This window comes from Acanthochromis polyacanthus, chromosome 3 (assembly GCF_021347895.1).
Source record: "Acanthochromis polyacanthus isolate Apoly-LR-REF ecotype Palm Island chromosome 3, KAUST_Apoly_ChrSc, whole genome shotgun sequence".
Taxonomy (NCBI): domain Eukaryota; kingdom Metazoa; phylum Chordata; class Actinopteri; family Pomacentridae; genus Acanthochromis; species Acanthochromis polyacanthus.
The window spans coordinates 15,429,740-15,444,530 of NC_067115.1; the positions used below are offsets into that span (position 1 = coordinate 15,429,740).

The 14,791-nt window shown below is 39.1% G+C and overlaps 2 protein-coding genes across 2 annotated transcripts; both read left to right on the plus strand.

Moving 5' to 3' along the window:
- Positions 1–7,546: 7,546 nt before the first annotated feature.
- LOC110960342 (GTPase IMAP family member 9-like) lies at positions 7,547–9,396 on the plus strand. The gene is made up of 2 exons (XM_022207552.2): positions 7,547–8,284; positions 9,385–9,396. The coding sequence occupies exons 1-2, from the start codon at positions 7,547–7,549 to the stop codon at positions 9,394–9,396; spliced, it is 750 nt and encodes a 249-aa protein (XP_022063244.2).
- Positions 9,397–11,271: 1,875 nt separating this feature from the next.
- On the plus strand, positions 11,272–13,867 carry LOC110961089 (GTPase IMAP family member 4-like). Its single transcript, XM_022208564.2, is given in 4 exon segments — positions 11,272–11,620; positions 11,811–11,882; positions 12,551–13,225; positions 13,228–13,867. Coding segments are annotated over 4 exon segments (1,011 nt in total). The 5' UTR covers positions 11,272–11,610; the 3' UTR covers positions 13,482–13,867.
- The last annotated feature ends 924 nt before the right edge of the window (positions 13,868–14,791 follow it).

Below are 14,791 nucleotides of genomic sequence, written 5' to 3' on the forward strand. Positions count from 1 at the left end.
CTGAAACATGATGCTGTTTTTCAGCTCAGCCTTGTCCTTCACTGGAAGAATTGATATTCTATGAAAGTGGCTTACAATCATTACATTTTCACAAACCCGATGCACTGCTTTGCATTCTGTTGTTCTGTCGTTTACTGGGGTGAAACCAAACATAGAAATGAGGAGGATTCAACTCGGCATAGAGGAGATGTTGTTGTATTGGTATAGGGACCGTTTGAGCTGATCTATAGCTGGAGTTTGTAACATTTGCAGGAGGTCAGGTGGAAGATAAAATGATACGGTAACTGTTTTTAATACAATTTTTGTAATTATAATAAAAGGTCTCTCTCCATCCCACACAGCTTTCCTTGTTCTTGCAGGACTTTAGCCTGGAGTAGAAAACAAGCATCACATAAAATCCACATTTAAATTTGAATATAAAAATAAAATCTAACTTCTCTTGCTAGTTTTCAACCTTGCCACCTCCTCTATAATGTTTTCAGCACACACCATATCCACAACTGCTGTCATCACATCATTTCTTGACTTTCTCTGACTTCAAACAGAGTGCATGTCGTCAGTCCAATCAGTTACCACTTCAAAGCCACTATAAATCAGATCACGTCCCGGAGATAAGGATGGAGGAGGCTGGTAGGTTGTCACGCAAATACATGACAGAGAAGTGAAAGAAGAGCAATGGAACAAGCACAAACGCACACCCAGGCACCTGCTGCTAGTGGATAGCTCCCTTTTCTTGCTGATTAGTCTCCGGCTTGGCTGCTCAGTGGGCGTTTGCCATCACTGACCCAATCAGGTTGGATAAATACATACAGTCTACTACTACTAATAACTACGACTTGCTGTTTTCTTGACAAATCTAACATTCTGTCAATATCATAGTGGTTAAATAATTACAGCCTCTTCTAAAAGACATTGAAAGTCCTACAATACTGTAATACAAGCAATAAATTATGCTTCAAAATTCAGACTATGTAGCTGAAAACAGTTGGTGAATCACCATTATTCTGTATATAAGCTGTATATGCAAAGTCAATAGATGTTTCAACTAAATTGTGTTTAAAACACAAGCACGAAGAAGGAAACGGTGAGAGGCTTTGTTAAACGGTTTGGAATCAACAAAAAAATTTTCATTGAAAAGTTAAGACGAAAACTCAATAAAGTTCCACCTATAACCACAAAGGAAGAAATCACAGTCGTCTAGTTTCTCCACCCAAACTGAGATTGTGAGAGGAATGCTTTACCTACATTACCGCACAATTTAGGGCACATTTGTATTTCATGATTACTTTTTCAACTGTAATGTTTAATGAAGGCATTTCATTGTTTTAACCAGCTAAACGTTTATCCTTTAAGAAATTAAAGACGCTACAGCATAATGTGCTTCAGACATTTCTCAACTTGTTTTCGACATGTTATATTACATTTTAAATATTTTAAAATATGCAAGCTAACAAAGTAAACATAAACAACTGAAGTACAATAGGCAGGGGCGATTCTAGGATCAGAGGTTTAGGGGTGCTGAGCACCCAGAGGTGCCAGGCAAGATAAATTTCACTGTTTTGTACATTTTAACGCAATTTCATTCCCACATTTGTGAAAGAAAAGCATAACACTTTTTGAAAAAGTCTGTGACTTAACCATCCAATCTGATGAAGGTTATTTAAATGCTGAGTCACAGCAAAGGAGGAATGCACTGGAATCTGAAAGAAACATATCGTAACCCTAATTTCTGAGAAAAGATGACTCATTTAGATACAGCAGCTTCTCAGCATACACATAAACAGCATGTATGTTTCTGGAGTAAACCACCCCCCTATACTGAGTACCAAAAGCATCTAAAATGGACCTTGGATTTATTTTTGGACTTTTATTTCAAATGCAATAGACAGCATCTCTTTCCCTGGTCTGCTCTCTCTCATCTCCCAGAGTCTCTACCTGTTCTTCTCCTCCTTGTATAGTTTTGAAATTAAGCAAATAGTAAAGCATATAGATAATGAGGAAAATGTAATGAAGATATCCTGTTTAGAATGAAGTCCACTGATATCTGTTAAGCGTGCTTCTGGAAAGCATTTAATGTGGGGAGAACACATAACTTTCATGACATATATCCATCCATCCATCCATCCATTCTCTATACACCGCTTTATCCTCACTAGGGTCGCGGGGGGTGCTGGAGCCTATCCCAGCCGACTCGGGCGAAGGCAGGGGACACCCAGGACAGGTCGCCAGTCCGTCGCAGGGCCACATACACAGACGAACAATCACACTCACATTCACACCTACGGGCAATTTAGAGTACTCAATTAACCTCAGCATATTTTTGGACTGTGGGAGGAAGCCGGAGTACCCGGAGGAAATCCACTCATGCACAGGGAGAACATGCAAACTCCATGCAGAAAGATCCCAGGCCCACCCCGGGATTCAAACCAGGGATCTTCTTGCTGCAAGGCGCAAGTGCTAACCACTACTCCACTGAGCAGCCCTCCATGACATATATGTAAAATTATATTGTGAATGGATGTTTTTCTTTGTCAGCTTAACAGGTGCTGTTTTGCGTGCCTCTATTGTCTGTTTGTGTTCTTACCTGGTTCTTCCTGACTCTCTCCTCTCCTTCCCCTTTTTTGCCTCTCCCTCTTTGGACTGACAATCATACACAAATAGATTGTATTCAAGTAGACAAAAAAATACAGAAAAAAGAACAAATACCAACAAGACCAATAAATAACGTCCTCTTTCTCTCTTTGTACTGTCAACTTAAAGGTAAATAACCAAACAATGTGCTTCATATCTAATAAGCGATACAGTCGAGGTCAAAAGTTTACATAGACTTGTAAAGAACATAATGTCATGGCTCTCTTGAGTTTCCAGTTATTTCTACAACTCTGATTTTTCTCTGATAGAGTGATTGGAACAGATACTTCTTTGTCACAAAAAACATTCATGAAGTTTGGTTCTTTTATGACTTTATTATGGGTTAACAGAAAAAGTGACCAAATCTGCTGGGTCAAAAATCTACATACAGCAACATGAATTAGCAATTTTGGTTACTTAGAAAGTTGTGTCAATGAAATGAGCTTCATAGCATGGCCTCTTAACTTCTTGTGAGTGAGGCCATTTAAATAGGGCTTAGTGGATACAAATGCCCACAAACACTACTACGGGAAAGTCAAAGGAGCTCAGCACGGATCTGAAAAAGTGAATCATTGACTTGAACAAGTTAGGAAAGTCACTTGGAGCCATTTCAAAGCAGCTGCAGGTCCCAAAAGCAACAGTGCAAACAATTGTTTGTAAGTATAAAGAGCATGACACTGTTTTGTCACTTCCATCATCAGGAAGAAAATGCAAGCTATCACCTGCTGCTGAGAGAAAATTGGTCAGGAGGGTTAAGAGTCAACCGAGAACCACCAAAAAGCAGATCTGCCAAGAATTAGAAGCTACTGGACCACAGGTGTCAGTGTCCATGGTCAAGCGTGTTTTGCATTGCCATGGACTGAGAGGCTGCCATGCAAGAAGGAAGCCCTTGCTCTAAAAGCGGGTTGAGGGGTGAGGTGGCGGAGACGGCGGAGACTAGCCAAATATTCGGATCCGTTCGTGTGGTTCGTGTGGCGGCGCGGCAGCGGCGGCAGAGATGGCCCGATTAGTCGGATCCGTTCGTCTGGTCTCCCAGGTCCACATTTTGCCCTTGTTTAGTCTTTAGTTAAACTGAAGAATTCCCAAACACCAGTCTTCATAATCTTGTCTTGTGTTTATGCAACGAAGTGAAGCGTGGCTTCAGAGTCGGCAGCCACCCGGCTATTCGGGTGGTGTTTACAAACACGAATGGAGGAGCCGAAATTAGCGAAGAACACGGTGGGATGAGCCGAAATGGGCCGAAGGCGCAGGGAAGAGACGAGCTCCGAATATTTTTGTCTGGGGGGAGGAGGGGGTGATCACATCGACATATGTGTATATGTTATAGACATATGTGTATATGTTTATGTGATCACAGGACGAGATGAGTCGATGTGGGCCGAAGGCGGAGGGAAGACAGTAACGCTGCATATTCTTTCTGCCCGGTGACGACGGCGGGACGGGGACGGGGGGCGCGAATATTCGGATACCAAAATTAATATCCGGATAGGGCCGTAGCGAACGAATATTCGGATATTCGGGTCCAGCCCTAGACGAAGCTAAAATCGAGCTGTTTGGCCACAATGCCAAGCAATATGTTTGGAGGAGAAAAGGTGAGGCCTTTGACGCCAAGAACACCATGCCTACCGTCAAGCACGGTGGTGGTAGTATTATGCTGTGGAGTTGTTTTGCTGCCCATGGAACTGGTGCTTTACAGAGAGTAAATGGGATAATGAAGAAGGAGGATTACCTTCAAATTCTTCAAGATAACCTAAAATGATCAGCCCAAAGGTTGGGTCTTGGCCACAGTTGGGTGTTCCAACAGGACAATGACCCCAAACACATCAAAAGTGGTAATGGAATGGCTAAATCAGGCTAGAATTAAGGTTTTAGAATGGCCTTACCAACGTCCTGACTGAAACCCCATTGAAAACATGTGGACAATGCTGAAGAAACAAGTCCACGTCAGAAAGCCAACAAATTTAACTGAACTGCACCGATTCTGTCAAGAGGAGCAGTCAAAGATTCAACCAGAAGCTTGCCAGAAGCTTGTGGATGGCTACCAAAAGCATCTAAATAAAGTGAAAATGGCCAAGGGACGTGTAACCAAATATTAGCATTGCTGTATGTATATTTTTGACCCAGCAGATTTGGTCACTTTTTCTGTTAACCCATAATAAAGTCATAAAAGAACCAAACTTCATGAATGTTTTTTGTGACAAAGAAGTATCTGTTCCAATCACTCTATTAGAGAAAAATCAGAGTTGTAGAAATAACTGGAAACTCAAGAGAGCCATGACATTATGTTCTTTACAAGTGTATGTATTTATTGACCTGCTGCCTGGATGCTGGACGTCACATTGAGCCGTGTTCTTGCGAGTGACGTGTATTACCCTATCATGAGTACTTTTGACTCAAAGACAAGACGTGTCTTTCTTGGAGTGGAGCTTTAATATACAGGCTTGCCATTCTTGAGTACAAAACGATGTGAAAGTACAGGCGTTGCTTCTCCAGGAGTAAATAAAAAAAGGCACGAAACGTATGGGAATCGGAAGCTCCGTGTTGTCTCTCTACATCAAGTTTGCGCTCACATGTCACAGTGGAAAATCCCAGCAACACATCCGGTGGAGTGACACGTAAGAGCGGTAATTTCACAATAAAATTCTCTATATTAAAATGCATTGAAACGCGCCTGAAAGGCAGAACAATTTATTTTCCAAAGTTACAGGGAACCACAACAGAGGGCTGAAAGAGCCGCATGCGGCTCCGGAACCGCGGGTTGCCGACCCCTGGCCTATGACGATAGGTATGAAAAAGGAGAAAATGTTTTTGTAGTGTCTGTGGTGAATTGGCATTTGCAGTAGTGTCTAGCGGCCACTAGAGGGCAGACTGTGCACACAGAGATAGATTGAAGTTTTATATACTGACTTCAGTATAGAGAACTTTCCTTTGTAAAACACACTAAGACAGTATTACTTGTTATTTTTCTACTCTAGTCTTATTTTAATGTTCTTATTTTTACTTAATTTTCATAATATATTGTACTTACACTATCAGTCAAAAGTTTGGACACACCTTCTCATTCAATGGTATTTACTGAACTATTTTATACATTGTAGACCAATACTGAAGACATCAAAACTTAACACTTTTATGTTGATAACATAATTCTGCATATATTCTTTTAATCTCCAGTATTAATCTAAAATGTAGAAAATAATAATAATAATAATAATAAAAGCATTAAATGCAAAGGTGTGTCCAAACTTTTGACTGGTAGTGTAGATCTTAGTGCTGCTCTATTATCCTCTGTATTTATTCCCATTTAGTGTGTGTGTGTGTGTGTGTGTGTGTGTGTGTGTGTGTGTGTGTGTGTGTGTGTGTGTGTGTGTGTGTGTGTGTGTGTGTGTGTTTTTCTTTCTTTCTTTTTTATTTAAGCCTTTTTAGAATTTAAACGGGTGACGTACATAGAGACCAAAATGTTTTTGTTTTGCTCATTTTACTTTATTTTATTTATTACAAGCCTGTAAACATGTTTATTTCTTCTGTAAAATTGGACATTTTAACATGGGCGTCTGTGGACACTGACTCACTTCTAGAGCCAGTCTCAAAGTGGCCAGTTGTGGACACTTCAGTTTTTGAAAACTTCCGCACTGGCTTCATTTTTTCAACCCTGAAGGTTTGCCACATGCCAGATCCTCATACCATTCCACCTGCCACCAGTGATTTGGCTTCCTCATTCCTGTTCATAGTTTCTTTCCTTAAAAAAGTGCTTTCCAGGTTCATGAAAGTGAAGTTTAAACCACTTAAATTCTTTGCTATTTTACAAAATTTCTAACAATGTTTGAAAAATGGGACCAGCTGTCGTCAAAGTGCGGTGATCTCCAGGGATGAAGGGGTTAAGGAGACACCTGAACCTGTTTTAGTATCTCCTAGTTGAGTGTCATCAGAAAATGGGCGTGTTCTGTTTCTTATGCTATAAAAACTCCGTGCACCTTCCAGCATATTGTACACCTGAAGAAAAACTTGTACAGGCAGGTTCAAAATGAAAGCCCTTATACATTTTAAAGAAGATTGTTTTGCCTACTCATAGAATGTACAGATGTGTCTACACTACTTGGTTATATAACAACAAAAATAGGCCGTTATTTATAATTTCTGTTTAAATGATAATGTTTACTTACTAGCTTTCTTTAAATCTTTTTTCTTTTTTTGGCAAGTGTTTCTTTTTATTTTATTTTTATTTTTATTTTTTTACAGAGATGATGGGTATGAAGATGGTGCGTGGAAAAGCTTGGATCGCGGGTTGCATCCTGGTTGTGCTTGTCACATTTTGTGGGCGAACTGCTGACTGCCAGAATCAAAACCAAGGTATGTGATTTAGAAAAAAATGTCACTGGAAGAGCAGGTTTGTCCTGAGAGCAGAAGAAAAGAAAAAGAGGCTTTAAAGGAGCAACACACAAGATTTTCCACACAAAATTATTATTTTTTTGGTTACATTTTTGTTGTTTTAGTGAACTACCTGCAGGTTTTTCCTCTTTATCCTTCTATTTTCCTCCCAACAGTCATACAAATAGTTCTGAAGTAAAATCATTAATTGAGAAGCTAGATCCTGCTTTTTGATTTAATTACAATAATTGTTATTAATGTCACTTTTTGTTTTTGAATGCATTTGTGCTCTTCCGATACTTAAAATGAAAATCTGTAATTTAAATGCATATGTCATTATGCTGTGTAAATATTACAGTATTATTCTGCAAAATATGAGGTTGGTTAAGAATAAAATGTAAAACTATGTTTGGAAAATTTAAATTTGATTAAATTCATACTGGTGCAACTGATTAGTCTGAATCTGTTTCAGTTTGGTTGTTCACTGAAAAGACTGAAAGTACTTTCAGCGACTCCACAAAATGGATTATTTCAGTAAATGAAAACAATGCTTTGCTCATTTTCCACAGGCTCGAAAGAGATGAGACTCATTCTGGTCGGAAAAACTGGATCAGGAAAGAGTGCCACTGGAAACACCATCCTGGAACGTACAGGGGCATTTAAAGTTGAGGCATCACCTGAATCTGTGACTGATAGCTGTCAGAGAGAAGAGGTAGAAGATGGTGACAGGAAGATTGTTGTGATCGACACACCAGGGCTGTCTGACACAAGCAAAACACAAACAGAAGTGAAAGGCCACATTGAGGAGTGTGTTAGACAGTCAGTTCCTGGCCCCCACGCTTTCCTTTTAGTAATCAGTCTGAAGTCAAGATTCACACAAGAGGAGAGGGATGCGGTGAAATGGATCCAGGATAATTTTGGCTCAGATGCTTCAATGTACACAATAGTCCTGTTTACTCATGCTGACCTACTGGGAAGTAAATCTGTGGAGGACTACGTGGCAGAGAGCGTCCATCTAAAACGACTGATTAACCAGTGTGGAGGAAGATACCATTCGCTCATCAACAACCAGGGAGCAAGCAGAGGTCAAGTCAGAGAACTTCTAGAAAAGATAGACAAAATGGTGAAAGACAATGGAGGAAGTCACTACACTAACGAGATGTATGAGGAAGCCCAGAGGACATTACAGGCGAAAGAGGGCATACACAAAAAGATTCCTTGGCTTAAAGTGTTAAATGCTGCTTCCACGGCAGTTTTCGCTGGGTCAGCATATTTTATGTCACCTGTAGGATTAGCATTAGCAGGGGCAGTCAAAGCTGTTGAATTAGCTTATTATTTCATAGAGTAGTTCTTTTCATTTACATCTAAGACCTTGGGATGAAAAGAGAAAGGTGGAAGAAGCTATGAATGATGTCTATAAATGAGCCAAATAATAGCCTATCAGCTTCATTTTAAGCTTGAAAAAATAATTGTGCATGCTTTCTGTTTATTAAAAATGTGCTTCATGCATCAGTTTCTCTGTGTTGTATTGGCTGACAAAAAACACCTTTTTTTCCCCAATGAAATCTGAAATGCAGATTAATTCTTCTGACTTATTTCCAATTTTATGTACCTATTTATTTGTCTGCATGTTTATGCTGCAGATTGAAGACATTAAGTATCAACCAACATGGAACCATCCTAATTTATGCTGCTGACTAACAGGTTTTTATGTTTATATGTAAAATTATTTGATTTTAAGAAAAGTTAATCTATGCCTCATTAAGAAAACCTTATGTGCTCTTGAATGCTGCTTGTCCTTGTCTTTCTAGGGCAACCATCATTCAGAACAGCCCAGGAGAAAGAAAAAGTTCTCCTTGGGCAAGACATTCATAGTTTACATGATTTTGACAGGGAAAATTTTGCCCATGTGATAATTTATCTAACTACCGCTGATTATGGTACAGTACAATGTTTTATCATAGTTACTGGGCTACATGTTGTAGTGTACTGGTTAGCATTGTTGCATCATTGCTAGAAGGTTCTGGGTTTGAATCTTTCGGTGTGGGGTTTGCATTTTCTCTTGTGCCTGCATAGGTTCTAACCTGGTACTTCCTCCCACAGTCCAAAAACATGCTCTAAATTATCCGTAGGCATGGATGTGAGCGTGCTTGTTTATCTCTATGTGATAGCTATGTGATAGTCTGGTGACCTGTCCATGATGAACCTTGCCTTAGCTCCAAGTCAGCCCCATCCACGCGTATAATAATGTTCCTGCTGTTAAATGAAAACATCTTTTGAAAAAAAAAATGTTTCCTTTGGAAACAGATCAGACTTTTACACAACAAAACATCCAGATGTGATGGAACTCAGGGTTTAATCATGTAACTAATGACTTACCTGCAGCTGCTGAACTGACTGTGCTTGTGTAGTGAAATAAAGTACACAATGACATTTACCAACAGATCCTGACTCATCCTATCTTCTACTTCAGTGTTGTGTTTGGTGTAAACAGAGTTTTTCAATCATATTTCATTATTTAGGAAGCTGAATAAACTGCTTTAGCCTTAGAGTCAGAAGCCAGCATAACAATTATACGTAACCTAACCACCTGGGGAACCAGTATAGTTTGGACATGTTTGGCTGAATTACTCCAATATTACGTACAATTTGTTATTTTGCAGCATAGAACAATTTTACAGTGTCTGAGCAGAGTCATAGATGAGCTGGTGTGCGGAGCTGCAGCAAATGAAGAGGAGTGGGTAGAGAACGAGACTTCACAGATCTACGCATTCACAAGCAAACAATGGTGCAGTTACATCTAAGCTGGGTTAAGGCACGAAGGGATTACTTTCATGGGAAAAAAAAAAACTTCTAAATATGTATCTCTGAAACACAGAGATGAGTTTAAATGTGTTGAATTTATTATGTCATACATAATAATACACCAATCAGAGAGACCAAACCTGTACATTTACTTCAATGCTCAACAAATATGTACATTTACTGAAGTAGAATTTTCATGCAGGACTTTTATGTGCAGAGCAGTATTTCTACATTGATGTACTGGAATTTTTAAATACAACATCTACTTCTCCCACCCTTGATGTTTACTACTATCTGCCGTGAAAGACTTTCTCTTTTTTGTTTTCAAAGTTTTTGACGGTGACTGCGGTTAAAGAGATGTTGCAGGGGAAAGCTGGGATGTGTGGTTGCATGTTTTCTCTGCTGGTCGCATTATGTGCTGACTGCCAAAATCAGAACAAAAGTGTATGATTAAGATGGAGTTAAGTAATGTCACTGGCACAGCAAGTTTGTCTTGTGAGAAGAGTAAACAAACAGTGTAGCAGAACTTCCCACACATGTAATTAAACTAATCTATAAATTTGATATATTCTAATTTTAATTTATATTGATTGCTTAACTGTTTATATTTATACAAAAATAAATATCAGTGCTTTAATTGTGTTGTAGCACTGACGTTGTATGGTGAACTTTGTGCCTCATCCTATTGGTCTATTTAAAAGGTCAGTTTACCCTTTCTTTTTAGAAGCAGAATGTGTTCTTGCCAAGTTGTTTTCACTTACAAGAACTTTGACTATGTGTTTTTGTGCATATCAATAAACAGTAACATCTGGATTAAATTGTTTCCAGTGAGTCGGCAGTAAGAATTAGAAGACAAATAAGAACCCATTTCCTGTCAAACACACTCAAATGCCTATTTATGTAGGTGAAGAACCGTCTCTGAAGGTGTACAGTTAATCCTCTGCATATTTAATAGTTAATGTGATGTATTTTCTATGCAATGAGACAAATAATAGCTTTCAATAGTCTGTAATAAGAAGTCTGTAATCTTAAACTTAAAAAAAAAAACTATTGTGCATGTTTACTTTGTTGTTGGTGATTAGGAATGTGACTCATGCACTGGTTTCCCTATGTTAATTGGTACGTACAAAATATATAGATAATATAGATAAATATTTTAATAATTTTTAAGTCTGAAGTGCAGTTTACTTCTCCTGGCTTCTATTTTCTTATATGAATCTACCTATTTGTATTTGTATGCTTGTTTATCATTAACGTGAGAGAAACTAGGCCCTAAAAATTTGATTTTACATTCATATTTTTACTTCTCAGTACATCAAATCTCAACCAAAGTAGAACCATCCTCATCCAAACTGCTGTCAGATGGGCCTGTCTTTGTTTTTCATATGTAAAATTACTTGGCTTCAATGGGAGGAGACTTCAACAATGGAAGGACGTGATGCGGCCCCAGCAGTTTTTTCATATGCCCCCTTAAAAACAGACCTCATAACATAGTAATGATAAGAATACCTAAAGTGATCGGTTAAAGAGCTTTATTGTTGATCTTGTGTTTTCCTCACCCTTTCTAAAGTGTATCGGCCATATACAGACCTGTTTGGAAAACCTGAGAGCCGTGGACAGCCTCTGTGGGGATTCACATTTTCAGATGTAAACAGAGACAATACAAGGAAATAGGAAGCCCCCTGTTCATAACACAGGCATCCAGAAGTTTCCCAGAAAACTCATGTGAAAGTTGAGCCACAGAGCTCACAGCTCAGGTCTGGAAGAAGAGATTTGGTCACCTGGGACCTGGACAAATCTTAAGTAATGGCTGAAGGTAAGAGAATCTGTCTGACTTAATGTTGAAAGTAAAAACAGGACTGAGCCTTTGGTCATTGTGAGATATTCATGTGATGCGATGACATTGAAAAGAGAAGGAAATAGGAAATATGTAGACCTTGTTAATGATGTCCATGACTAATTGTCTATTTTTTGTGCTTCTCAATGGTATCATTTTATTGTCACAGCAATACCACTCCGAGAGAAGAAACAGAGAACTCTACCTCGGTCTGATGGGTGTGGTCTGAATAACTTTGACGGTAGGCTCCATTGTCTCATTTCTCAAGAAATCTCAGTAATTAGACATGTCTAAATGATACTTTGTCATATGGATGCGAGCTAAACTGTGTTCATTGTTATTGTAAATATATGGTATATTATTGCTTTTGGAATAGTGGGTTTGGGTTGCAGGGTTGGGAAACATTTCCTTCTCTGGTGTTAAAAATACATTTTCTCAGCTTTGGGAAGGGTTTGCAAATATTAAAACTCAATGATTTGAAAACATGAATTAATAATAATTTACCTTGTCTTCCCTCTGAACAGCTTTGACATTCTTCTTCTATGATGTAATTCTTTATCTTGGTTGGATTAAGGCTGAGTAGCTGCAATGACCTCAGATTTGTTAAATGTTTGCTAGCTTGTTGCACTCTTCCATTCGTTGGCACACATTAGCAGCTATTTGCTGTGAACAACTGCCATTCAGCAATATAGTGTGCATATGCATACATATCTGTGCATGACAGGGGCAATGCTGACAGGGTGCTGATTGCTAAAAAGATAAAAGAACACATTGTAGAGTATTTTATACACCAGCCAAGGAGGTTTTTCATGAGACCATGATCCAAAAACACTAATTAAAACACTTACTGCAAGCTAACATGACGATAAATTTGCTTCGTGCACAGCATTAACTTTGTGTCTCCCACAGCTCTGGATCTGTCTGGAGGTTTGAGGATAGTCCTGGTGGGCAAGACTGGATCAGGAAAGAGTGCAACAGGAAACACGATCCTTGGTAGAGCTGCCTTCAAAGAAGACCCGAGCCCCGTATCTGTTACAAAGCACTGTGAGACAGAACATGGGGAGGTTGATGGGACTGAGGTCCAGGTGATTGACACTCCAGGTCTGTTTGATACAGCCATCTCAGAGGAAGAATTAAAAACCAGAATAGAGGAGTGCGTCAAGATGTCAGTGCCCGGCCCTCATGCCTTCCTACTGGTGATCAGACTCGGCGTGAGGTTCACAGAGGAGGAAAGAAACGCTGTGAAGTGGATCCAGGATAACTTTGGAGACGACGCCTCCATGTACACTATCATGCTGTTTACGTGTAAGGATCAAGCCAAAGCTGACAACGCTTTGAAAGAGTGCAAGGAGTTGCGGAGACTCTCGATCACATTCGGACGCAGATACCACGCCTTCAACAACAACGACGCTGATGACCGCGTGCAGGTCACCGAGCTGATCACCATGATCAAAGAAATGGTACAGGATAACGGGGGCAAAAACTACACGAACGAGATGTACGAGAAGGCCCAGAGGAAGCTGAGGGAGGAGGAGGAGCGGAAGAAGCAGGAGGAGGAAGAGAAGAAAGAGGAGGAGAGGAAATATGGGATGCAGAGAGGGAAAAGCAAGAGAAAGAGAGAGAAAGGGTGAAAAAGGTCAGAAGAAAGAATATACGTGTGGCCTCGGCTGCTGCTGTTGCGTTGGTGTTAGCTGGGGCCATTATAGCGGTCGGAGCTGAAACCACGGTGGCTTTGGCTCTAGGAGCTCCTGCACTCGTCCTGGGAGTGTTATGTGGCTTAGCTGCCATTTTGATATGGAAAGGCATAAAATGCAAACCCAAAGCTAATGTTCCTGTATAGCTATAACTGAATGCACAGCAGAAATATTCCAAATACAATATTAACACAATACGTTACTATACTTTTTACAGCAAATCAGTGAATGATGTGTTTTATCCTTTTTTTTGCATTCTGCTTCTGAAATTTTGACTCAACACTGCCATAACAGAAGTATATGAAATTGATAGTAAACAAACGGTATGAAATTCAGTGTTCTTTTTGTTTTCTTTTCACTCGCTTTTTGTATGAAACCGATATATGGATATGAGTTATACTTGAACAGATATTTTGCATTGAGTCCTAATAAATAATATTTAGAGCATAAAATTTGCAAATGTTTTCAGCAACAGTTTATACTTTCTTAACTTATGTGATAATTTCTCAAATAAAACAACTACGCCGATGAATTACTGCTCCTTATTCAAACCATAATGCAGCATTTCCTTTTGTTTATTATTAGTAACATTACAGGCTCATTTCCCTAAAGGAAATGAGAAACAATGGGAAACATCCATTGACTGATCGCATTTGCGGAAACAGAGCAACACCTAACTATTCTGCCACTGTGACATTGTCAGCATATACCATCTCCAACAAAATGACCAAGTATGGGCTGAAAATGGTAACATGTACAACTCCCACCTTTAGATCTGCTTTCCAAGAGTTTAAAAATCCCTGTACAATCTAATCTCCAATGAACTAGGTTTAGGTTGACGACATGCATCTCCCTTTTTTCCTCTGAGAAAGAGACATCATCCATTTGAGCAACCAAACACTGAATTAATCAGTGTGCTCCAGCCTCCTTTAAAAAAAAAAATAAAAATAAAAATTGTTGTCAGGAGCTGAGAAGCACTTGTTTCATCTGGATTTTAAACAAAAGAGCACAGAAAAGCCTGCTTCTAATAGGCAAGGTTCAGAAACTTTAGTAGCAATGTTTAAAACATTCTGAGCATTGTCACTTCACAAACTGTGCAATTAAAAATCAGACTTCCATCAGCTGCTTCATGTCAAAAGACTGTAAAGTGAGATGTGAGTGTAGCACTTAAAATGCAGTGATGTTAGGATATCTATCTACCAATGTAAGACTAAATATAAAAGGTAGAGTATATAGACTGTGTACATTTATGTATAATGCAAGATTATTTATATACGCCTTTTTTTTATTATAAATAATGAAAAATAATTCTAAACCTGCAATACAATGCACAATAACTTATGGGGTTGTTTAGGGGCCAACTGATTATTATAGCCGCAAAGCCAACACTCATCTTTATTCTTTTAGGTTTGAATTTTTAGCCCACCCACCCCAATGCCTGATAAAATTAATTAAT